Here is a 27,599-nt window from a genome sequence, read left to right on the forward strand (position 1 = left end):
ATTAGAAGGGAAAAGAGATTGCACAAGAAGACAAGTCTGTTTTTCCTATTTGTGGACGTAAGATTGAAAATGCTCACTTGCTTAACCGGTAATGGCCACAGCTATTCTGGAAGTTGTATAACTGTGATGGCAAATGCTATTTTTATTTCAGACTGAAATTGCTTCCTGTAGGCACAGATGAACCCAGACCACTCTCCGTACACAAGCCATGAACCTCCATAAGACATAGCACTTTGCCATGAAGATGCATCCTGGGATCTTTGTACTGAATTCACCGATGGAAATGGACAAGAATTCAGACCACAGTGCAGAGAATTTTCAGGAAGAAAACATTTTTCTTCATATCTCTCAAAGTTGGAACAAGTTTTGGGCTGAATCTTCAGTTATAAAGCTCCTAAACACAACTGTCAAAGCAGGACACAAAACCAGCAGAGAATATAATTCAGAGGAAACTAAGGCTGTTAAACTTGGAGAGTTTAGATTTAAGTAACAGAAGTAAAATCTAGAAGTATTAGATCATGAAGAGAAGGCAGCTTCCCTCCATTCGTATCCTAGCTTTTTAAGCTAATAGTTTCATGGATTAACGCAATGGATGGCAAGAAAAGTCAATCCACAATTTTGTACCACTCAGAACACATATGTACATATTCAAGAACCACTTAATCTGAAAAACAGGTGCTTTTTCAAATGAGAAGATTTACAGGCTCATAGATATGTTTAGAAATACAGCACATTTTTGAGATACAATCACTGCACCTGACATGGGGATGTCTAGCAGTAATAACTGTCCTACACAAACTAGTGATTTTGTGAGAGCTCTTCCCCAGGACCTGGTTAAACCAATGATCAAGTAACTCATTTGAAAAATGGGTTTGTCCTACAAAGTTCTAAGAATAGCTAAGCTTCCCCAGAGTTTAGGGATACAGGCATTTGCTTCAATTATATGTTTTATGAAATACAGTCACAAGCCAGGAGTTTGTGATCTAGTAATAAAAAAAAAAAAAAGAAAAAAGAAAAAAAAAAGATTTCCAAATCGCAAGCATGCTGAAAATGAAACCTGCATTCTTATCTGGAAAATAAAAGGCCAATATATAAAAAATAAGTTAATACTATTTTAAAAGCCTGATCTGAATGGAAACTTCATCTTTCAAATGAAAAGTTTATTCACTTTATCCCTTCAAAATTTACTATTCAGATTATATGATGATGTAAAAGCATTGGAAACTTCGATATTCATGGTCTTTAGGACGCAAAATTATATCTGACCTTTCCTCTTGAAACGCAACAAAGGTAACCCCGTACAAATCTTTAAAACATGTCAAAAAGGACTCAGCACTATACCTTCTTAGGGTCTTACTCATGCTGCCATCCTGTGACAAAAAATAGTAAATGCAAGAAAAAAGTTCCACAGAAAAACCTCAGACCATTATCAAAATACTTCTGAAAATCCTTCCCACTTTTTAAGAAGAAAGTCTTGCATTTAACATAAAACTTCAAAATACAATGCCTTAAAGGGCTGTGTAATTGCTTTATCATTTTCATAGTGATAAACTGACAGTTCTCCTAATCTCTATTATAGAAATTGTCACAAAAGGAAGAAAAACTACTAAATAGGTCAAGCTAATAAAAGCTTATTATGGATCCAGCGTGGGTTCCGTTGTGGGTTTGTGGGTTTTGTTTTTGGTTTTTTTTTTTTTCCCCTGCTGTAACAGTGTAACAAGTAAAATTTTCTTGAAACACCTTGCCTTGTAGCAGGGTGCCGGAGGATAAAAATGCTTCTCCTGACTTGGTGAAATAAAGTACCCATAACACATAAAATGAGATGGAATTGGGCTCTAAGGAAAATCTACGTATTAGGCTGAGCACTCCTGAAAAGAGAAGCATACAAGCAGTTCCTTCAAGTCAAAGTTGAACTGAATATTCTTAAGGTGTTTTAATTACTCCTAGAAAGGAATCCTAGAAAGGTAAGAGAGTTTCACTGTATTTGGGGTTTTTTCCTGTGTTGACAAAGTACCAAGTTTTTTGTTTGAAGCGGGACTTGAGAGCAATGCAGGTTACCTTCAAGTGTCAGCACATCAGCAGTGACACAAAAACAGAAGGAAAGGGACAGGTGGTGTAAGAGAATCAGACTGTATATCAGGTTTTGTCTGCACCCTATAAAGTCATCAGAATCTTCAGTGGTTGAAAGGGGATCTGGGCTTAGAGGGAAAAAAAAAAAAATTAGAAGCAAAATACATATATGCACAGGTGACAATTTTTTGGGAAACATCAGGACAAACTTAATGACAAGCACCCACCTTGTCTTACAGAGGTCACGATGCCAGACACCCACTGAGCATGTTCTCTTGAGAGGTGACAAGCCCTCGGACCAGATCTCTAGACAGGCAACCTGAAAATACAGCTGGAGAATGCCTTTGGGACCACAGAAGGTGTCACCTGCCTGAGCATGCCTGGCAGCTCCATATACAGTGCAGTTCAGTAGCTTAATATGCTGCCCAGGATTTTCAGGCTGCAGGCTGCTTTCCAAAGCAGTCACTTGAATGGAAACCGAACAGATCGCAGAGCATGCTGTTCTCCCAGCCGCACTTACGTCTGCCTGTCATAAGGCTCTACGGACACAGTCTTTGAGTCTATGCCTTATCTGAGAGGACAGACTGGCAGCTAGCTAGTGGAGTCAAACCAGACTGAAATAGTCTGTAGGTATTTTCATTTGTACTGAAGATAGAAATTGCTAAATTCCACAGCCACTAGTCAGAACTAAAAAAAGAAAGTAAAAAAAAAAAAGCACATATCATAGATGGAAGATGCTCAGGCAACTGCAGAAATGCTGAAGGGTTTATTTTTAAAAATTGAGACAAGATAGATTAGCTAACAGGTCTGGCTTGCACGTGGCACTGGTTAAGGAGAACCACCTGAAAGATGGAATCTTTTACCTGAAAATTTGTACCCTCTTAGTAGGAGGAAGAGGGCAAGTAATCTTGAGTAATCAAAATACGTTAGTAAAATGTTAGAAAATGAAATATTGATCAGTGGAAAAAAAGGTATTTTGTGTGTTCACAAACACTTTAATTTGCATGTTCGTAACTATCGCTTGCTTATTAATCCACCCAGGTGAGAAAAGCTCAAGATGGAAACATGTAAGACAGTGGAATCTGAATACAGGAACTTTTCAAGCAGCTTACCCAGCAAGAAGCAGGGCTGCAATTTTGGGTTTTTTTTTAAATCATTAATTTGATTCCAGGTATGAAGGCTTAAACTTAATGATGTCCAGGTATGAATGTGCTCATAGACAAAGCGTGGGCTGGACATCAATGATTCATTGCTGAAGCTATTGGTCTTACTGCAATCAGTGCAACTAAGGTTCCCAGTGTGACTTAATATCTCTGGCACTTCCACAGTTTTAGTATCAGCCAATTAACTAAAAGCCAACTGTTTACAAGAAGAATACACTTTCCTTTGGAGAGAAAAAAAAAAAAAAAATCGGGGTAGAACCACACCTAGACAAAGAGACAAACACCTAATGTTAGAAAAAATTCTCCACGCTCCCCACGAAGTTCTAAAATTAAAGCCTCAAATTCCTAATGAAAACAAGCACTTAGAAAAAATAACCAAACCCTGACAAGTAAAAAGGTGTTTCATACTTTAAAATAAACTTATATAGGTGGATATTGACAAGCATCATTGAGTGGATGGGATAGCCATAGAAAAATGTGTTTTTCATTTTTAGCAGCGAAAGACCACGAAATTTAAGCCATATATTAGTACAGTATTTTATATTAATCCAGGTTCTCTGAAGCTTACGTTTACCTGGTTTTCCCCTACACAGAAAAAAAAAATGTTTGAAAGCTAAAAATACTATGATTTTTTATTTATTTTACCTATTCCTCTTGTGGTCATTTCTGTTCAGAATATTTTGGTACTGAAAACAAACCTTAGAAGAGCCTTACTGAGATAGACATCAACAGTCCAGCTACTAAGTGATGATTATAAGACACACAGGGTTTCTCTTACAGAGTTGTAATGTAGGGTTAACAGAGGGTAGGAAAAAAGAAAAAAAAAAAAAACAAATCGAAATGCAATGAAAAAGAAGTGACTCTGTGCTACAATTTTTCAGAGTAGGAACAAAATTTAACTTAACAAGGATCACAAGATGACCTACAACTAGGTCAACTTCAAGAGCTAAGGACTGAGTCAAGAACATAAAGTGTCCAAAGGTTTCAGCTCATCTGAAATAAATCAAAATAACCCAATACGCTATAGGTTTAAACTAGTCTTGCAATACCCTGAGACAGTCTTTTCCCACAAGGTTTGACTCCCAGCATACACAGAAATGCAGTAACAACACAGCCTAAGTCTTCCTGTGCTGCCATTCCCAGTTTTGGAATAGGAAAGCTGAGGGAATAAGAAATGAGTACCCAAGCAACACTCTGATCTTCAGAAACACATTTATCTACACATCTGACACACAATGGGCAGCATATGTCAAAAAAATATGTGATAAGCCATTAATAATCAGCCTTTGATTAAAACTTTAATCCTTATTTGATTAAAGTTTTAATCCAAAAAATCACTTCCCTGTGAGCATTTGGTCTACATTCTGATCCAATAGCATTTGGGGCAAAAAGCAATCGCAGACTCACCGAGAGACATGGCCACCCATGATCCTCTGCCTCTGCACTTGGCTACAAAGCCAACCTTACAACCTGAAAACTCCTTAGTTTATAACTGTTTCCTTTTCCAGTATTTTCTCTCTGAGGTCAGCTACACACCAAACCTTAGTAGGAAGACAATTCCACAAGTCAAGTTTTCTTTACAGTTTTCTATTTTAGTTTGAATGTTTAAACTGTGTACCATGCAGAATGAGAACTTTATATACCTATACCCCCCAAAAACGTACTGGTGAGGGGTAGACTAAGGGAGCCCTCTCGCCTCCCTTACATTTCTTAGTATTTCTAGTATTTAGGGGTTTTAGTACTATGTACTTCTGAACACATGACACAGCTCCAGGCAATGCAGTTCCCTAGGCAGTAGCTAAGCACTACTAAAATACCACTTCTACATGGTACTTGATGTACATGGTTTAAGTACGTAATTGCTACTATGTTCAATAGTTTAATAAACTTTGGGGGGAAAAAAAAGCAAACAACAAAAACAACTCAGTAAAACTATGATCTCTTTCACAGCATGCTCTGGGGAAATAAGTTGCCCCAGAGTTTTTGTTTGTTTGTTTCCTTTTTTAACTTTTATTCTTTAGTATGGCTCATTTTAGTTCTAGTTTTCACCGAATAAGTGCTTTATATACGAGCCACAGCAGCTCAGCAGAGAATACAGTATCCCATAGACTGGAAAAGAACTGTAGAGGTAACCCAGACCGACAGCAAGGCCACCATGAATCTTAGCCGTGCCTCCAGGCTCACTCCCAAACTGGTCAAGACATCATTCTGGCGAGGGAGTCAGCGCCAGCCAAACATGGTACTGACTACACTGTCCCTTTATCTTCTGTTACCTATGTACTTCCAACAAAGCTGGTGTGGCAAATCACACAGGATCAAGACCTTTCATCAGAAAGCATACAGATGGTCACACATATACTTTTTATGGAAAAGCATATATAGTTAAAGCATTCTAATATTCTTCCACTGTCTCAGGGCAAGAAAAAAGGTCAAATTACTTTTATATCTGTATTGATAACATTGCCTCTATAAACCATTATAAGTCATATCAAACCTCAAAAGCTTCTCAAGCAACTTTGATTAGGTAAGTCAGATATTATGGATTTTGCCTTCTCCTTCAGCTCAGAAAGTTTCAAATTCTAGTTTTGAAGACACATTAATGTTGAATATTTACATTTTAAGAAATGGAAGCCTAGCTCCACACATTTTAAGTTAATAGAGCCATTCAAGAAAATAGGGCTAAATACACATTGTTCTTAGTTTAAAATAATACATATTAAAACAAATAAAGTTTATCTCCCAAATGAAACACCTTAAATGAGCTAAAGGGTAGACCAATTTCTAATGGATTCAATACTTTATTTTAGGAGGAAGTCAAAATACTTATAATTCGGCTGATTACAACATTTCCGGTGTATTTTAATACCTAGGATGTTTCTTGATTGGTGGTTGGGGTTTTTTGTATCATTGCTCGTTTTGCTGAAAAACCTTACAAAATTTCAGTGTCAAGAAACAGAAGCAGAATCGTCAAGATTCTCAAGAATCGTCTATTTTTTTTTTTTTTTTTTTTTTTTTTTTTTTTTACAAGTATGCAACACCTTTTCAGTTAGGGAGTTGCAAAGAATATTTTTTATATGCAAAGGAATTTTCCTTTGAAAGGTCAACAAAGGATCCAGAAGATATATTATAAAAAACAAAAATAAATCCTGCTCTGAGAAGGTCAGACAACAAGACACTTGGCTTGTCTAGTACAATGAACCACAGTATCCAATTGCACCTACTGCCTTTTTCTTGTTCCTTTGCTTCTGTGTGTCATAATGGACTATCGTTAATACTTATATAGCACAAACAGAGCAAATCTTTCTTCACATTCCAGAAAGACCAGAGTATGGGAGATTTTTTTACTCTTTTTTTTTTTTTTTTCTATGCCCAGATGAACAACACCTGCAATACAACATCTTGCTGCAGTACTTGAGTATTTTTATCTCCGCACAGGTAGAGCAATCCTTGAATATATAACGAATACATGGGAGAGTGGGGAATCTGTGCAGGGTTGGTTTTTTTTTCTATCAGCCTTTTTCTTGTTCTCCAATAATGTGGTTATCCAGGCTACAAAAATAAATAAAAAGTTTGTCCTTTAATCCTTATCTAAAGTTGGAATCATGTCACAGGTATATTATTTGATTTTTCAGGACTCTTCAGATGGAGGAAGCAAAGTATAGACAACACAGGAGGCAAAACTCATAAGTGATAAATTTCACAACCTCAGACAATGAGGCGTATTAAAATGGCTCTATAACTTTTTATATCTTCTTTTACCTAACCTCATAATGCTTTACATTATTGTTACATAGTTACATAATACTGACAAATTAGTACAAGATTTTCTGAGATTTGGGGTGGGTGGAGGTTTTGTGGGTTTGAGGGGGGTATGAGGATGGTGTTTTGGACTTTTAAGGATGGCGTAAGGCCATTACATGACATATCTTGTAAAATCTTTCAGTCGGTAGCAATGAGAGAAAACTTAAGATGTACAAGGGACAGGTAAATAGCTTAAAAAATGTAATTTTAAACATGGAATAATGGAATAAAAAAAAAGGCATAAAATTATTGCTACCCCTTTTTAGCAGAATAGTTAGCTAAAAGTCATATGATTTGTTGCACAGAGAAACCGATCCAATTATCTTTTTTCATGGCAACCATTTTCATTTAAAGAAAAAGATACTTTTTATACGGCTTTACAATTGCAGGTAGTTTTACGCATCCTCTATTCCCTTTTCCATGGAATTAAGTGTTGTTTCTTACTCTTCCTCAAACACATACGTGTTATTTCAACAATATTTCAGAACCCAGAACACTCTTCCACAAGCACAGCCCAAGTTCTTAACTGATCCTGAAAAAGTATGTTGTAATGTGACAATCCTATTCTGCTTCTATTGTGTAAGAATATTTTAATTGCTTTTAACACTTATCATGAATAAATAATGACAGTTACCCTTTGTCACTTCAAAGTTTTATCCAAACACAAGTATAACTATTGCAGATAAGATCCAGAAAAACAGGTTCTTGCAGAGAAAAAAAAAAAAAAAAAAAAAAAAAAGAGATGCAATTATAAAATAGGATAAAAAATATACTATTTTAGTAAGAAACTCATCTTTCCCACATATAACAAATTGCTTTATTTAAAAGTGCGTGGTCACACAATATGACCTATATGCATAGAGAGGAGTAAGAATAAAACAAAGCAAGACTATGAATCACTCTTGAGAAAAGCAAATTAAATTAGAAAAAGAAAATATATTTTGAATTGGTCTTTGAACTACCTGGACTAACCTGAAACTAGCACAGTGTAATTGTGGGTTTTGGAGCAAGTGGCAATAGGTGACAGAGATATTCTGAATTAATCATGCTGGAGGACTGGGCTACCATCCTCCCGGTAACGGAGCTGTAAGTACAACGGCAAGTCAAGAACAAATTTCAGAGAGCCTCTTTGCAACTGTTCAGTAGATGCAGAGCACCAGACACCTACTAAAACATAAAACTGAGCTAGACATTGCTGCTAGACAGAACATATGCAGGACAGATATCGTTTGCTCACTATCACCCAGCAGCCCTGGTGACACACAGAGTAACAGGACTTGGGTGTCCTGCAGTCCCATTGCCTTATCATCAAATTAAAGAAGCCTCCACTAAGAAGTTTGTAATGACAGAAACAGTATCAGAAATAAAGAATGTTATGAAGGTTTTCAGAATTTTCCTTTAATTAATGTTTCCTCTCTTCCCTCTTCCCCCTGCCCGCCCTCTTTTGTATCCTGAACAATTCTTCCAGCTTTGGAAATCTTGAAGAGTGGTAAATGAAAAACATATTTTCATGTTTTACTACTTTTTTCCAAAATTTCCTTTGTCTGAAAGTATCAGTGGGGGACTAGAGATTACAGAATGAATTTAGGGCAACAGCAGGGAAAAAGATTCATTATGAACAGAGAACTATTTACACTTTGCAAATGAGATCATATTCTACAACCAAGACTAAATGTCATCAAAAGAAAGAGGCATTTAAGAGGTAGAATAAGACTAGTAGAGATCAAGAGGTCCATGTACATCAAGACTAGGTATGTTAACAGATAGGTGTTGGGATATTTCAAAGAGCTAAGAAGGTACTAATGAAACAGAATTTATCAATATAGTTTCACTACACATATGTACATACATATATTTAAGTTAATATATAGGAGTAAATCTGAAAACAGGATTAAGAAAAGTTGTGTTCTGAAAAAGCCAACTATCAAATAATATCAGAAAGCTGAAGTGAGGACAGAGGATTGGAAGGAGGTGGGGGAGGGGAAATTAAAAAGTATCAGAAAGAAGAAAAATAAATGCTTAAGGCAGGAGATATGTTGTATATCAAGCCACTCTTATTAAAAAGGAAAAAAGCAATTCCTCATACATGACATAATGAAGGAGAAGAGCTAGTGCCACAGAAGGACTGCCAGCTCCTCTGGGAGGGAATGAACAGAAGAATTAGGGAGTGCATATGTTGAAATCACTAGGTGAGAAAATCTTATTTTATTGTTCCCCTACAATGGGATTCTATTCCAGTTACTTTTCTTTTTAGGCAATTAAACAAGGAAACAAAAGCCATTTTTCAATTCTAACCTCCTACCCACCAAGGAGAAAAAGTAAAAGTCGGCAAAGTACATACACTTTTGCAGTTAAAATAAATTGCAGTTTGACTTAATGTGGAACCATCAAGGAGATTTACAATTACTCTTCGTATTTAAACCATAGCATTTTCCAGTCTAAAGAACATTGAACCCTCAAACATTCTACACCTCTTTTCTAACAGAATACAGTCTCATTACAGATAACAGTCTCATTACTGTGTATGACTATTGTGAATATGAAAGAAAACTTCCAGATTGCAGATCCAATCCTTTTGCAATTTATACAATAGTCAGCATTCTAAGTACTGGTTTAAAGGCTTGCAAGATGGTATACAATCATAGTAGACACAGACCCACTCATATAGCCTAGGTATACGTGGAAAATATTTTTTTTACTTGCATGTACCTTAACTAGCTGCCAGTCCAGCAGCTATTCTTTTCCTCAGCTTTCTTTACATCATTTCTCATCAGCAATCCTGTCTTTAGTCATGGATAGACAACACAGAACCAGCTATTCTTTTACAATATTTGAGCTAATCAACACTTTATGCAAGTACTTTTGATTAAAAGCATGCATGCTGTCACCAAAAATGTCCTTATTTCAGGCACAAGACTACTACAGAGGTGCCATTCATATCAATAAGCAAAGTAACTCCCATCTGCATTTGCCTTTATTGCTCCCAAACTGAAGTGAATTCCAATGTTGTGGTAATTTGTTTACTCTTAAATGAGATTGAAATAATGATGTTAATCCTGCACTCATCTTGTTTTCATTCAAGCTCCTAAGCCTTTGGAAACTAATGCTGTTATTATCCAGATTCCAAGACTTCTTTTTTGACAGCACTGCTACTATATGGGAAGTCACAGAAAATTGACTTGTTCAAGTCAACTAGGTCAATCATTCATCAATACATACTAGTAAGTGATATTTGATGTCATTTTTTTAAAAAAATATAAACAAGTAAAAAAACACAAACAAAAAAAACCACACCACCAGACCAAAAAAGAACCACCACAACAAAACCACAAACCTAAAAAGATCACACACAAAAAAAAAAAATCACCCCACAAAAGCAAATTTACACACAAGCTGTCATCAAAACTTCTTTTTTAAACTGCAGACAATAAGCATAATTTTCCACATCTTTATAAATATGGAATGAGATAAGTATTAGAATTGATTGGCACAAGGTCAATCAACAGGTCAGGGGCAAAACCAGGATTATAGGTTTTTTGGAGGCTTCTAAAATGGAAGGAGCATTTAATTCAATTGCACCAGCTAACCAACAAACATATTGACATTTCAACCAGCAACTAAGATGTGAAAGGAGCATCTCTGCCAAATTACAGAGTTGTGTTATAATATTGAAAACTTTGCTTTAAGTGAGTGAAGTTCAAGCAACACAAGCCACAGTCTGCCCGGATTTGTTGCCCTCCTGGTCACACTAGAAAGCCATCGGTTTTTACTAGACTCTTGAGAGGAAGATATTCAATAGCCACAGAGGATTTGAGTGAAGAACAGGAATTTTGAACTCTTCAAGACATTATTATTTAGGTTGTGCATTTTACTGAAGATTCTTGAGAAGAGCTGAGTTAGCAGCTGGTTTTGTCTGATAAATTATGTTCAGAATAATTAGAGTTTTCAGTTATACAACTCTTGTATATTTATAAACCAAGATAAATAAACAGCATCCAATCATATAAATATGACCATACATGAATAATTCTATACACTAACATTTAAATTATTCCAGCACATAAATATCGGTCCCAATCCCACATATAATGCTGTTTTCTACCATCCTTTTTCAGACAAAATTCCCCAGACATCTTGTAATGCTGAGGAAGTTCTACTGAACAAACATATATTTACATTAACAACATGCTTAAGGTGGACTGCCCAGATTAGTGCCAAGTTATGAAGATAGTTGAACTCTATTCCTATTAAACTGGGGCTGTACAGAATAAAGAACTTCAGTAGAGCAAAAGTAAAATTTTTAAAAAATGTTAAAGCATTCAAATTTTAAGCATCTGGGAAGCCAGATACAAAAATCAGAGTTATGTCATTACCAACACTCAGTTTCATTTCAGATGCTTTTCCTGAATTGAAATTTATGTTTCTTAGCACATAATTTCCTCTTAATTTTAGTTCTTGGGAGAAGTTTTGAAATCATGTGGTACTCGTGCATTTCAAAAATAGCAAACCTGACTTTCTGACTGTGGCTTATATATTTTTAATATGAAAATGATTCATTTAATAGATTTGTCAAAAATCACTACCAGAAAACAGATATTGACTGAATTTTATACAAGCGTATTATGCAATTGTATTAAACCATAAAGAAAAAACATAACATTTTCTTCAGCCATTCTGCTTCTTCACTCCCAACACATTCCATTCCTCTTCATCTTACTACCTTTACATGTCCCTCTTCTCATCTTTAGCTGTTTCTAAACAGACTGCAGTAGCTTCTTGATACCGACTCCTCCCTGCAATTTGTATTATCAGAAAGATGCTGTAAACTTGCCTCCCCCGCCATGACAGAAGATTTCAATTTTATTTTGGAGGAAATCCTGTCTCCCCTTCCTGCCCCCTTCCCTTCCTGAACACACCATCCAAGGTACAACTAAGTATATCGGCTGTTATTGGGGAAATAATAACCTTCTCTTTCCAATAACGTTCACAATATGTAAAATGCAACAGTAGATCCTAATGTATTTATCCTTCCTTTTAAAGGTTCAGACATCATAACTTTATAAAAAGATAATTTTAAGAACAGTACTCATATTTGCATAACCTTCCCCCATTCTTATGTATTAAAGTGTTATTAAGCCATTACTCATTTTATTTCTGCATATTTTTCTCCAGCTGACCAGATCCTCACTGCAGCATTATGATTACATCTGCTCAAGGCACTGAAAAAAAAACATTAATGGTAAAAATTTCCAGAGGAAAAAAGCAATGGCCATAAACAAGTGGGAGCACAGAAAAGGACAGAGTGAGAGAGCACACACAGAAAATAAAATTTCTGTGGTAATTGCAATGCAGACAGAAATAATCAGCTACCCATAAAAGGATAAAGAAAATTGTTTGATTCCCAATTTAACTGCATTTGACATTTGTGAATTTGAGTATTACTGGTTGGATCTCACTTGGAAGAAAATCAGAAAAGGTCAGAAAGAGTCTGAAGGATCTAGATGGAAAAAAATAGCACAGAACTGTAGTTATGTGGAAAATGGATAATAAGAAAGACCGACCAGGGTGGGAAAAAAAAGTATGAGGGAAAAAAGAAAATGTTTGCAAAATTGAAAATTACTTTCCAATATCAGCATAGCATATCACTTTCTATTCAAAGCACAGGAAGAATTAATTCTCTGACAAGAAAGGGTTCAATTTCACTTGCCAGCACAATACCGTATAGAGGTTTATTGCTAACTACAGATAGCAAATATCAACAGCAGAAATAAGAGGGTTTCTATCAGTTTTGTAGTTATTCAGGACTGGTACAGGAAACCATTTATTTTTTAAAGGAGTGAAGGAAGTTTTATTAAATAAGTGTGTTAAAATTAATGCTTCGTAGCTCTCAGAGCTTATCCATTCAATATACTTTGCTTTACTTCCATATCCATATGCTAAAACTGTTCTTCACCACCTGATCCTCTCCATATGCTAAACACTCTACAAAAAGTGTTGTTCCTTATCCAAACAACTTCAAAGTTTAGAAATGTAAAGAAAAAGGCAATATTTCTAGGCCCATTTTACACAGAAGAGTTAGGCAATGATGCCTCCATTTGGGGGGGTGGAGGATTGTGTGCTGTCTTGATTTCATTAGGAAAAATAAAATCTGAGTTGGCCAACAGATATCCTCCCATTTTCTTTCATATTCCCCACACCTACCCCCTGGAGTTATTCATGGAAAGTTCCAGGGGAATGTCAGAACTCGTGTACTTTCACTGTGAAATTGCTTTGCAGTTGGTGGTGATAGGTGGAAGTCTGAAGGGAGTACTCAGATTTTTTTTGTATCGTGCCATCTATATCATCTTGTTGTACTTTGTTGAAGAAATGGCAGAAGATATTGTAAAAGGCACGATGTGCGTAGGGGGTAATAAATCTGTTGGATGCAGATAGTCAATGGCTGCAAGTCATAACATAAAGCTTTACTCTTAGCCTCCTACCAGTTTTCATTATCAGTGAAAATTTCTATTAATGTAATACGATAGCATCATGTACAAACAGCGCGGCAGTCATACATTTTGCAGAGCTGTCATAAAATGATAGTCATTTAGCTTCAAGGTAAAGCTGAAGTTTGAATATTTCTGCTTTTCATCTTTGAAGCTTTGTCACTTTAGAAGATAATTATCTAGTTTTGTGACCAATGATACGTTCCCAACACATCAAATTTTAATACCCATAGTATGTAGATCCTTCTTTTTGTGTCTTGAAAATTAGTGACTTAGCTTGACACAAAATCTTGGGAGTATATTGAATAGCCAAAATTAAACTAGGACCTAGAGGAACAACAGGAACACTATATGCTGTGGCCCTGACCAACGTTTTCATAATGCCTTCCAAATAGCATTTTCACAGTGCTTTTATCTAACAGGCTAGAGACACTATGATAGCATAATTTTGACTCCTGCTTTTTAGGAAGGCAAGTCAAATCCTTGTCTGTGGATAAAAGCACAAAGCAGCTCCTTGCCAGCTACTGTAGAGTAATTTAAAGTAAAAACAGATGATAAGACATAAAACCTTCTGCCAGCTAACAATTTTTTTCTGTACAGCACTAACTTCATTTAAGATACTCTGGCTGATAAAGATAATAAAAGAAAATGGCTACTGAGGCAACTGGAGCTAAAGGGTTTGGTTTAGCCCTAGATTAGAAGGGAAATTCCTGTATTACCACGACAAATTAAAAAAATCTTCTCCCGTTCATGCAATCAACTTAGTGGAAATTACTCTTGAGACTTCATAATTATGAGAACAGTCACATACTCCAATTGTGAGAACAGGAGTGTCTGTGGAAAAAAGCCCACCTGAATATTAAACAGCAGAGAGTTCAGTTCAAGAGCTTGTACTGTTAGCGCAAACTGTTTTAAAAGAATGGGTCAGAAAAAGTGTTTGGACCTGATGAGGCAACTAAAGGATGGCAGAATATTGTCTATCACTAGGGCCTAAGAGCGGCTTGCCATGACAAAGTGTCATGCCTTTCAATACCTACAAGGAGGTTATGGAGAAGATGAAACCAAGGCCGTTTATGGAGGTGCACAGTAGGATAAGTGACAGACAGCAGTCATATGAAGACAGGCTGAGAGAGCTGGGGTTGTTCAGCCTGGAGAAGAGAAGGCTCTGGGGAGACCTCATAGCAGCCTTCCAATATCTGAAGGGAGCCTACAGGAGAGCCGGAGAGGGACTCTTTGTCAGGAAGTGTAGTGACAGGACAAGGGGTAATGGTTTTAAATTGGAAGAGGGGAGATTTAGATTAGATGTTAGGAGGAAATTCTTTCCTGTGAGGGTGGTGAGGCACTGGAACTGGTTGCCCAGGGAAGTTGTGGGTGCCCCATCCCTGGAAGTGTTTAAGGCCAGGCTGGATGGGACTTTGAGCAACCTGCTCTAGTGGGAGGTGTCCCTGCCCATGGCAGGGGGGTTTGGAACTCGATGATCTTTAAGGTCCCTTCCAACTCTAACCATTCTATGATTCTATGAAATGGGAAGTTCCAGCTTAAGTAACTTTTCATCCAGAGTCAAGCACTGGGACAAAAATGTATTGTGTATCTCTGTCCTTGAATGTTCTGAAGATCAGACTCAATAAAGCCTCCAGAAATCTGCTCTCATTTCAGCATTGACCTCACTTTGAGCAGGGAGTTAAAAGACCTTCTAAATCTTCTTGCAAGATGAATTATTCTTGGATCCCAGAAATTATTAAAAACAGAGTTCCATAGTGGAAAAGAGTGAGACAGTTGTACAAAGGGGAAGATGAAGGGTTCTTCCCAGAACTGGTTTTGCCCAAGGCATTAGCGCTAAACGCTAAAGTCTCAGTTATAATATACAATTAGAATTTTTAAATTCAGTATTTAGAAGAACATTAATCAGAGGAGATCTACTCAACTGGCACAATTATAGAGGAACAGTGTTAACATAATATATGATCTCCCAACTACACAAAATTCAGGGAAACCTGTCAACTCCACCTTTTGGGTACAACACAGGAAAACATTTCATGAGGCTCACAATTATTTTCCACCCTTTCCTAAAAACTAAGAGCAAAGCTTCAATAAGGAAACTACTGACAGTCATGCATATAAGCAAACTAACTAATGAAACAATCAACAGGATCCACACATTAAGCCCTGGTACCTGAATGAATTATACACACATACTTCTCTCATTATATCCCCAATCTTATAAACTAGATTAGGTCACCATATGATTTGTTTTGTTAGTGGACCTGAGAACAACTATTTCCTTGAATTTTTTACTTCCTTAACTTGGGTGCGCTAAGATCTCATAATCTAGTTTGAAGGATAAATAGTAGTAGCTATCTTTTTAAGTGCCTCCTGTACTGCAAACTGATTTGGCATCATTTGGCATCAGTGTCATAAGAAAACATTTCTCTCTAGAACATCTGCCCATTTCAAAACTCAAATATAAGCTAAATAAGGCAGTTCAGAAAGAGGACAGGAAGAGAGAGACATAGACAACAATAAAACAACATGTCAAATTAAGGAAGTTAATTTATTAATTATTAAATAAGGCAGTTCAATGAGATCTATAATCTATATAAACTGCTCTGAAAAGCCACCCTGCAAGAGTTCCACACTATTCCAGTGTTGTCTCTCAGCTAAAAAAAAAAAAAAAAAGTTTTAGATAGCAGGATAAACTAGTTCTTGCACTTAGAGACCAGTTCTTGTTTATCTACTATGGATATAGAGAATACATTTATTCTTCTTCCTGGTTTTCTGCACGTGAAGACTGTTGCCATATTTTCTTTCAAGTGCTCACTAGTTTTGCTCAGGCACAGCTTGGCGCCCATAGCACTAAATCACCATCTAGTGAGACAGACCTAGTTCCTCTTTCTCTCTTCTCTCTCCCCTCTCCCCTGCCGCATCTACATTTCTCCACACTTTCTTCCTCAGTTCAAAAGGAAATACACTTTTTTTTTTTTTTTTTTTTTTTAAAGTTTGGGGTTTTTACCCCCTCCAGTTTTCTAGCTTATTGGAAGGTTATTGTCTCTTTCACACAAGGTACTTGTCTGCATCAGACGTTGAAAAGTTTTTTGGAATTCAGGACTGGTTGTTCCTCTCTGTCTATACGATGTATGAATCTTACCTTTAAGGGTTTTTACAGTTTAGAACATTTCTAGTCTCATAAATATGGATTTGACATATGCTTTATCACACATGAGGTTCCCAGTCAATTCTCGGCTCTCTACAGAGATTAAAGACAGGCACATCAGCCATTTTACCAGAAAATATGGCAGAAGTGGAGAGCGGATAGAACATGTCAAATCAGATGAATCTTTGAGGGTAAAACATTCCTCATCGCTCAGTATATTCACAATAGCCACAGATACCAGAAGCAACAAGAACACCTGCAATGTGTGACCTCCTCTGCTGACAACTTCTGTAAATCAGCATGTTGACATGCCTACAATAGGTTATGATGGGTGGAGTTTATGAGGGGGTGTGTGTGTGTGGGTGTGTGGGTGTGTATCAACAGAGAGAGGGGAGAGACTAACTCTTGCTTGCAATAAGTGCAAAAGGAATCAGTGTGAAAAGCAACACAAGAGAAAACCAATTTGTGCTCCTAGCAAACAGGAAACCTCAAGGATAACAGGAAGCGAGTGCAGGAGCTCAGTCTCTTCGAGGGCATCTCTACAAGATTACAAATGTCTACTTACATAAATTAGTTTAGGAACAGAAGCAATGATTCTGCCCATCTCTGCCTCCAAAACTCTTGCTAAGGTAATCTGCTTTCTCATAGGGTTTTAAAAGAGTCTTCTGGGGGAAAAAAAAGCATTTTTTCCTGTGTTAGGCATCTTCCAGGAAATAAATTTGAATTGCATGTGCATTAAAAAAGAATCATATTCCTATACAAAGGATCCAGCAAAGCATATTGTGTCTTCCACTACAGCAGTCACCTTCACCTCCTCAACCACCATCTCCTTCATGAAAAGCGCCTGGCAGTGGGTGTTGCTCAGGCAGTCACATTTTGAAGATACATTTAAAATACACACACCCCACCAATAGGCTTGTCTAAGACTTGAATCCAGATCATTTCAAACATATAGTGACGTCAGTGTTAGGTGCATAACTGTTAATTCAAATCTGTTTCTCCCTTCATTCTCAAAGAGCACCATTGATGAAACAGCCTTGTTTTACCTTTGTCTAGCTTAACAAATTATTTTCTTCTAAACTTGACTTCTAGCTACTATCAACTCAAGCTTAGCTCATTAATGCAATCCAAGATTCTCTAGCTACTGTTAAGACCCTGATGAAGACTGCATGAAGCCGACTCTCTTGTGCAAGAGGGATTTATGACAGATTAATTCTGTATTATATTATTATAGCTTTGTATTGTACTCTGTACTACTTTATTCCCAGATTAAATTCCAGTTCCACTGGTTGTAACATCTGTACACTCCTGTGTGAACAAGTCTATCTGTCTTGACCAATCATGATCTCCTCACATCTTATATCATCGCCTTCAGAAACAGCATGGCAGTTATCAACTATGAGATGGAAAACTCCACCTGGAAAGTCCTGGAAGATCTGAGGGCAGGACACTTTCAGATAGTACGTGTCCCTGGAATTCATCACCTCTGGAAAGGCTTCCAAGACCCTTCCCAACTTATCTCCAACTATGATAAAAAAAAAATATTAAAAGAAAAAGACGTTTTTGCATAGACTTCCTTTTTAAATACAAATCTTGCAATGATTTTGTCATTCATTCTAAAAAAAAAAAAGTACTTAAGCTTTACAAATGAACTGGGCAGATGCTAAATAGGCTCACAAAAACATCCATGAAATTTTGCAAAAACATTAAACATAGAAAAAGCAAAATGGAACTTCATGAGAACAACATATTAAAGTACTTCATTAAGACCTTTCGTTCAAGCTTCTGCAGCAACCTAAAATACAGTCCATCCTATCAATATATAATTTGTGTTGTACAATGTGTAACCACTTATTATCAACAACAAAAAAATTGTACCCTACAGAACAGTAATGACATTTGAAAGTGTAGAGTATTGATTAGCAGTTGCTTAAAAGTGAATCACCACTACAATGCCGCATCTATTCATGGCTCTACATACCTTCACTGTCAAGATAATTTGCATGGAGACTGGCTCTTTTAACCTTGAAATGTAAGCAATTTCCAATACAGGATGTGAAAACAAAGAACCATAAATGCATTAAGCAAGGGAATTAGCATTCATTTCCTTTCAAGATCTGATGTTTTCCAGTTGGATTGTCCACTCAATAATTTCCATATTAAAAGACATTATTGAAAGTGTAATGCACGTATCATAAACTTACTGAAACCATCTCATATTTCTATTATGTATTAACAAGAGAACATGTTTACTTTCAATAATACAAGTAAGAGAATCATGCTGTGCTTGCAAAACCCAGAAAGACAGAGAAAACACTGCAAAATATAGACTGCTGATGGTACAAGAGCATGAATTCACCATAGCTTAAAACAGGGCTTTCCTTTTAGTTAAAGAGAAATATAAAACATAACGATTGATATTCAGGCAGATTTAGACTACACTTTGAAAACGTTACCAACACCGAGAAATTATTAGTCCTGCCATAACATTCAGACAGGAGATGAAAGTAAGGGCATAGATCATTCCAGATGCAGTTCTAACTTCACTGAAAGTGAAGAAAATTTTCCAATACCTTCAGAGAAGGCAGGACTTCGTTACAAGGAAGGAAAAACTATTCTCTGTTATTGAGAAAAAGAGACCACCCTATTGGAGGTTTGATAGCAGTCTGGTATTTTCCTCTGCAGATCAATACGCTACCTGAAAATTAGCATTGGGCCCAGCATTTTTTTCCACCTACCACATTAGTAGCATATGAAGGTAATGCAATTTTTTTTTTTTTTTGGAACAAAGAAAAATTCAAATATATAAACAAAATAATTTACCATTATGTCTGTAGATAATAACAATAAATAGTTTGCCAAACACACTGAAATGCTCTGTAACTAGTTTGGCACAGAGAATAACCTTGTGATTTATGTAGCGCAAAGATCTGTAAGAATTAAAGGGGATGGAGGTTCAAGCTCTGCAAGTTCCAAAACATAATTTGCATTAATCATCAGAATTAAAATGATTTAAGATTCTCAGATGCATATTTCTTTTATTTTCTAATGCTTGATTTTAATTCAGTGCTAGGAGACACATTTTACATAATCCAGACTTCAGGAGTTTGAATTATAACAAATTAACTCAATTAGCTCTGAATTGAGTTTTTGGTATACCATTTACCTGGCTGGTTTCTGAGTTTGGATTTTGAGGTGGGTTTTTTTTTGGTTGGGGGTCAGAGGGATGTTGTTGCTGTCGATTCTGGGTTTTTGCAGGGGGTGGTGGTGGGTTTTTTAAAAATCATAGTCATATCTCTACATTTTTTTGATAATTTTTCTCCTATTTTTGATAGGAAAAAACATCAGCATTATTTTTGCAGTTTTAAAATTGATCAGCTGGCAAAAGTTTAAATCCATATCCAAGGAGCCAATACATGTATATACATTTTAAACTGCATGTCTCAATCTTACTGACCCTTCCTTCAAAGCAGTAGTTGCAGTGTCTCAAACAAAGAAGAAACAACCCACAAAGACCAAAACCAACATAAGGCTGAATAAAGAAAAGCAATTAATGTCAAGATGATTGGACTAAATTTCTCTAAGAATTTAAGTCACTATTATATGGTTTAAAACTAAAGATAGATGTACTGCATGAATCAGATACACCAGCTGAATGCTAATTGTTCTAAATCACCCGCTTATATTAGTTTTGCACTGACATTTCCATAGTTGTAAGAAGCTAACAAGATACAGCACCAAATCTAGTCAGTAAGACAAAATGCAATTCTGAACCTTTAAAAATAAGAATGCTATTCTGATTGAAAAACCTGCTTTGAGAAAACACAATGATTTTGAGAAGTCCTAACGCAATGAAGAATTCATCGAAAGGAGTAGACAGATGCAGACTGCTCGAAAGCCAGGCAGTCAGTTCTTACCTAACAGCGAAGGCTCCCTGAGACGACTTACATAAGAAAAATCTGAGACAGCCTTAAATAAGCTTGTCTTCAGTAAGAAACCTTTATGGCTGAACCGATAAATAAAAGTTTCTTTTCAGTAAGAAACTGTTCCTACATTAGCAATAAAATACTATTGATGATTCAGGACCAAATCAAGAATTATCAAAGCTCTGAATATGAGGGGAGGAGAGAGGGGGGGCCGGACAGGGGGAGTAGTCTCTCCAAAAGAAATCTGAGAAAGCATAGACCACATGCATTTTTAGGGAATCAGACACTTCACTGATATTCAAAAAGCTTTACTGTGTAACAACAACTGTTTTTAACATTAACAGAAGGCATATTCTCTGCATTATTTTGCTTTGCCAGTGGGCTACTCTCTCATGTTCGCTACAGAACTAACTAAACAGAGTGTTTTAAAAAAAAAAAACACAACAAAAAACATTTAAAGAAGTGTCAAGAGTCAAATAAGGCAAGGAAAAAAATATAAGCACCCAAGAGACAATAAAACTTGAATCAATTCTTAGGCCCCAGCAGTATTTGCTAACTAGGTGAGGAGTATGCAAGTCTCTACAGCACCAAGCAGCATCTTGTTTGCTGCCAAATCTATATGACAACTGTAAAACCTCCATAAATCAGGTACCTTAGGAATAATTTTGTCCTGTTTTCTTCTGTATGGTTTTTTGAACACTGAATCATCTTCCTTCGCTTTGAAAGCAAGTAGTAGAACATTAAAATGCTACATTTTTAAGTGCTAAATTTGCTTAAATGCTTGTCATAATTTCTAAAATTTACTGAACTATTATTATTATTTTCTGAAATATATGCAGTGTTTGTATTTCATCTAAAGTCAATTATGTGAAAAATCATCTCACATATACTCTTAGGAGGCATAACAACATACTTGGATAAAATTATCATAATGCAATAAAATAGTAAAACATTCAGTTAAACCACACATATAGGAGTGGTTTTTTTAAAAAAATAGTTTCAAAAAGTGACAAAAATATTCTTACTCTTCTTTTTGAACCTCAAGAGGACAGCAATGCTGGTTACTCATTTGGTGTTCACAGTACAGAAAGACTTAAGAACTGTAGTAACTAAAGCAACATTCACAGGTATAACCTGGTAAATTTTTGCTTTACTGAGTATCTCGCATAATTTCATTTGTTCCATGAAATTCTAGTATGAGTCAAATGACTCTTAAAGTGTAAAACATTTGGGCAGTAGAGAGCGTCAATCATGCCTTGATTTCAAACGCGTTCCTTTGAAAATAGTGCTCACTGTATATGCTAACAAAATGGATCAAGTAACCTTTACATTAATTTTTCATTTAGCAAGCCTCTATTAAACTAAATGGCACTACAAAGCAGTTGGTAATTGAGAAATCTATAATGCCCAGATACATAATTATATGCACATTTTATATCTTCATTTGTTTAACGATGCTTAATTCATAGTCTGAAAATGCAGTTTCCTCCAGTAATATTAGAAGTCGCACTGCTTCTAAAAGTGGAATCTTGACTTTAAAAAGACATTGAGTCTGATCACCTAGAGCTCACAGCAAATGCCAAATGGACTCCTGATGCCTGGCAAGTGGGGAGGGACAGGGGGGGAAAGCGTTTGCATTTAGAGCCCTACTGTGCCATCACTTCCTCAATTATTATGACAACTTCTGCCACTGATTTTGCATGTTGAAAATACTTGCAAATCTTTAAATTTGGTATGTTTTTATTCACACAAGTTTACAAAAGAAATGTACTTTATAGCAATACAAAAAGATACATGTTAAAGTCATCTGTCATCCAGGCTCATTTGCCACGATCAACAGCAAGAAATAGCAAACTTAAAAGGACAGAGACACTTGGAATTTTAAATAAAAATAAAAAGCACCAGAGGTTTCCTAAAACTACTGTAACCAGAAGGGAAAAAGAAAAAAAGAATAGGCGATGTGATGGACGAATAAGAGTTCTCTAAATACCTGTCAAATCTGCATTTCGTATTTCCTCTTTAATTCTATAATGAAATATCATAACAAAAGCAAGAAACAAAACCAAATTAGCTTGGAATGAACATACACTGTCCACCTTCAAAAACAGGAGCACAGATTTGTTAGTGAAATAGAAAGGATGCTGATGAAAAGGTAAAATGAATAGCTTCCAATTACCTATAATTATAACAACCAATAGGAAGAAATCTTGCTACTTCAGAAGGCAAAAATACATTACAGAATGGATGACAGCAGTATCTACTATGAAGAAGAGAAGAACGATTAAGGATCTCATACTGATTTTTTGTGGATTTTAGCACAATTGCAGAACAATACATTCCATGTTTTTTAGTAAATGTTGGACTATCTGTATTTGCTAGATTTAATTTTTAAAGCCATTTTAGCGCGCATGGAAGAGCTCCAAAGTTAAAAAAAGGTACCTGTTTGTTATGGCCCACTAAAAAATTAAAGCCTTTTAATAATACTTGATTAGATACTAATTAAAACTGAAGGGTCCATCTGCTTTATAAATTTAAGGAGTTCATACAAAAATGTGATGATATAAGACTACACAGACTTTAAAGAATGTGAGCTAGAAGTATAATAAATACTGAACGTCCAGATTTTCAGATTAAAATAGGGGTTTGACAAATATATTGAAGTGAAGCCATTGAATGGCCACCAAAGGTAATAAGAAACCTCAAACATTTTTGTTCTTAATAGCTCTGTATTTTAGCTTAGTGAAGTTCATGTTTTGCAGTCCTGGGTGTACCACACTGAAAAGACAGATACTGCTAAGGAACTCATACGCCTTTAGTAATCAAGTCAGTTGCTTACATTTTACACTGATATCATAAGCTTTTTATTGGAACTCCTACATTTACTGTCCGTTAGATAATTTCACACACATACAAGCCTTTCAAAATAAGTGCTATAAGCTAAAGGAATAATTTCCTGCATAATCAGACCAGAAAAATTTACATGTTACTTGGAACTAAAAATCACATTTAAAAAAACAGCAGAAATTTAACATATGGGTTGAATGAGTCTCTCTGTAGTCAATGAATGTCTCAATGTTTTTCCATTTCCATATTGCATTTTGAGGATCACATATTAAATGCCGCAAAATCGCAGTCCTAAAGTCTTTAACATATTCCTCTTAGTCTCTCATTATATTTTTTCAGTAACCGCTGTAAAAATAAATTGTCTACAGTACAGAACGTTACTATAGGTTGCGTATTTAGAGTAGACACAGTCCTTGCTATATACCTAATACTCAAATCCGCTTTCTCGTTACCCTCTGCCCCAATTATGTAGACTTATACCAATTTCTCAAGTTTTTGCAATACTTCACTAGCTTATTACCCAGCTGTGCAGCTGAGCAAGAAGATAACCACATTCATTCCTCTTATCTGTAATGATGTAATACATCCCAGCACTGGGTTGAGATGATTGGGGGAATAATGGGATTGTAAAAACTGCAGAGATGACAAACAACAGTGCAGCCGCCTTCTCCTGATACAGTGAATTGCGTACATACAGCACAGGGTGAAAATAATACAATATGCACTAATTCTGCTCCTTTAAGTTGACATTTTTCATAAGCAGCAGCTGTTTCTACACAGAAACATCATCATCACAATGCAGCAACCAGATTAAATATCCACAGTCTAGGCTGAAGCCTAGACTTCAAGAAATAAGTGTTGGAGTTTACTTTCTAATGATAACAAAAAAAAAAAATCCAAAAAGAAAAATATCATTTTAATCAAGGACTCTCCAGATTTTGCATTGCAATGCAAAGAGTCATCAGGGACTAGTATGCAATACAAAAATAGATCTTGGACCAAAACACGTACAGCACTGCTTTCCTATTCATTAAAAAAATTAAATCTGCCTCCATTTTTTCTGTTAAAATCTTCTTTATTACAACTGAAGAGATCCTTACCTTCTGCAGAAGCTGGGAACCTGAGTACTTGGCTGCAATAGATTTGATCTCCCCACCAAATGCTGAGGCCCAGAGCTTTACACTGTGAAGAAAAAAAAAAAAATGAGACAGGAAGAAATGTAATACACATGTCATAGCAAGCAACAAAGACTGTAACAGCTTCAGCTGCACTCAGAAGGATCCTAGCAATTTTGCATTAAAGAGCTCACTAAGGAACCAAAGCACAGCAAAAGATTAGCGAAGCTGTTCAAGTATAAGCACAAACTACATGCTGTGCTAAGGTAAGGCCTCTGATATGAAACTACCCAACCTGCACTGCTTAAATTTAAAGAATCAACTTGTACAGAAACATGCTTTGGCATAATGTAACACGTATCCATTTAAAGGAAAGAAGCAGATAAAATGGCAGAACAGTTCCGAATGATAAATTCTCACAAGTAGTTAAAATAACAGCATCAACTTCAATAAATACAAGCACTTAAGATTCTGCGGCCACATACTCCACCAACATATGTTCCTACAAATTAAAGTAGTGCTGAGCACGTTAGAGGCTATCACTTTAAACACAGCTGACAGAGGAGCAAAGGTGCCTTGAACAGTCAAATATCCACAATATATAAAAAGAACTTGAGCAGTCAAGTTCTCATCCTTGAACATGGTCCTGAGAGCAATAGCATGAAAGCACTTACACAGACAAGGGGATCTGCTGCTCCGATCCAACCACATCCACTAAGGCTGTGTTAAAAGCTGTCCAGAAGATAAAGAAAAAACCCCAAAAAGCCCGAAGAAGATTCAGATTCTCTGGCATTGTGCCTCTCTGTGCCTGGAAAGATTTGGGGAAATTCAAGTAAAACCAAATTCAGCAGCAGTGGGGTTTTGCTTCTAAAGCCTCCCACCTTACCCCCTCCACTAGAACAACACTGGAAGAAATCACAGCTCCATCCTCATCCCTCCAAAGAATGACCCTTATCTGTGTAATGGAAGGAGAGGACCAGAAGCGAAGCTCTAATGACTTGAAAACTATTGTGTCCCTGGTAACAGCAAAGCGTTTTCCAGCACTACTGCAGCCACTTGCATGTAGTTCTTTACAACTCCGCAGTCAGCAGTGTGCTGGAGTTACTTCAGTGACCTACTGCTGCTCCAAAGTGCCCTTAGCAGCAAGAAAGCAGACTATTGATTCCAACTGGGGAGGCTGTCTTCTTGCAATTTCTGCTCACTTTGCAAATGGAAAGCTGCCTAGAGTTCTCCTTTCCCTCGCCGGTAACCTCCAGCCTTCATCCCAGATCAAGTCAGCCAATGCATTGGTTCAGCAGAGCAGGAGCAGCAGCCTTTTAACGGGATAGCGAGGAGACAGAGAGGCAGGCACAGGAGGAGCTGGACCGAGAGGGAGGGAGGGTGCCTCTGGATGGCAAAAGCAGAGAAAGTCTGGAGGAGCTGAAAGTGTAGTTGAGCCCTTCCAGGGAGGCGAGGAGAGAGCGCTGCACATTGCCGGGGGCTGAGCTAGGGAGGGCTCGGCGGGGCTGGCAGGGGCGGGGGGGTAGAGGGGCCGTGCACACCCACCGGAGACCCGGCCAATTCAGGCAGGGCACCGCTGCGTGACAAGCATCTGTCACACAGCCCGGAGAGGCGACGGATGGACGGAGCTCAGCTCTTCGCGCCGAGGGCGCCCAGCATCCCGGCCGCCGAGCCGCACCGAGGAGGGCGCGGGCAGACGGAAGGAGGAGAGGAGCGATCCCCGCCGAGGTAGCATCGCTGATGAGCGGGAGCAGCGGGTTCCCGGAGCGAGCCCCGGGTTCGGGGCAGGCTCGCACGTTTAATTGAGGCTTATATAGCACGTCCTTGTGCATAAAAAGGCAGGTTTGCTGCTTCCTCCCACGCCTGAGCGCTGCAGCGAGTCACTATCCGAGAGATCAGGACTAGCAAAGGCTTATGAATGAAAAGAAATGCAGCATAAGTAAATCAATGCGAGCTAACGGACTCAAGCCTATGAATAAATTATTAATTTGTGCTCGCAGAAGAATCCTCTTGACATAAGCAAACATAAGATTGCAAGCTCCTCCACGGAGAGAGCAGCGTGGGGAGCAGGAGGGATCGGTCCAGGTATTTTTGTTGTTGTTGCATTTTAAACCCTTCCTTTTGCTCTTATTCTTCTCCCTCTGCTTGTTTCTCACCTTCTTCTCCACTAAATGCACAGACTTAAAATAGCAATTGAACTTTAATGTAAATAAGTATGGCAAGACCTGAAGATGATCTGAGCATGGGCTGAGTCATCCTTGCATCATACAATATAGCTCCAGTGCCCGCTCCACAATTCTAGTTTCTTCCCTCTGTAGTTAGAATTAACACCTCAAAATATTCACTCTGCCCTTGTATACTGTTCTTATCTCGTTTAACATTTTCTGTCTCGAAGCTAGATATGTAGTAGCTGTATTTTTTTCCACATTAACATTTTTAAGAACACTGAACAGTTTGCTTTAAATATCAAAACCTCTCTTCAGCACCTGGCTGACAAAAGCTTTCTGCTTTCTCAGAAGAAACTAGAAGTTTAAAGATAGAAAGACTACCTTAGGGAACCTATAGACCAGCGTAGCGTGGTACACTGCAACTTTCACCACCCGCTGGCCATCCTCACCAGGAACAGTACATAGACGATATTTCTGTCTGTACTATTAGCTTCATATGAAGGCAATAATGAGAGTTTTGTTAAAAGGGACACATTTTCTGTATTAATCAACCATTTTGAAGTCCTATTATCTGTGCTGTTACTGTGGATTTTCTAAGCAGTGTTTTAAATATACTGCCATGTCACCAGGTGCTCAGCCTACCTACAGGCAGAAATGTAAAAATGCACATGGCTGACTAACCGTATATAATGAATTACGTGCCCCTTTGAACATATTATATAAACAATAGCATCTCTTCAAAACTAGGAATGAAACAGGAATGGTGGAGTGTCTTGCTACTTGTGCTGTTTAGCTTTTTTACATGCTGAACAATGTCAGGAAGGAAATTCCTAAAGCTAATTCTGTGGGACTCAAACTTCATTATTCCATTAACAC

The 27,599-nt window shown here is 37.1% G+C and overlaps 1 protein-coding gene across 1 annotated transcript in view; it reads right to left on the bottom strand.

The window, feature by feature from the left end:
- CACNA2D3 (calcium voltage-gated channel auxiliary subunit alpha2delta 3) overlaps positions 1–25,348 on the bottom strand; it is a 456,710-nt gene extending 431,362 nt beyond the window's left edge. Inside the window, exons 1-2 of the mRNA XM_074151549.1 lie at positions 25,230–25,348; positions 24,541–24,622 (exon numbers count right to left, since the gene is read on the bottom strand). Of these exons, the coding sequence (XP_074007650.1) occupies positions 24,541–24,622; positions 25,230–25,348 (201 nt within the window). The remainder of the gene's footprint in view (positions 1–24,540; positions 24,623–25,229) is intronic.
- Between the last annotated feature and the right edge of the window lie 2,251 nt (positions 25,349–27,599).

This window comes from Numenius arquata, chromosome 8, assembly GCF_964106895.1.
Source record: "Numenius arquata chromosome 8, bNumArq3.hap1.1, whole genome shotgun sequence".
Classification (NCBI taxonomy): Eukaryota; Metazoa; Chordata; class Aves; order Charadriiformes; family Scolopacidae; genus Numenius; species Numenius arquata.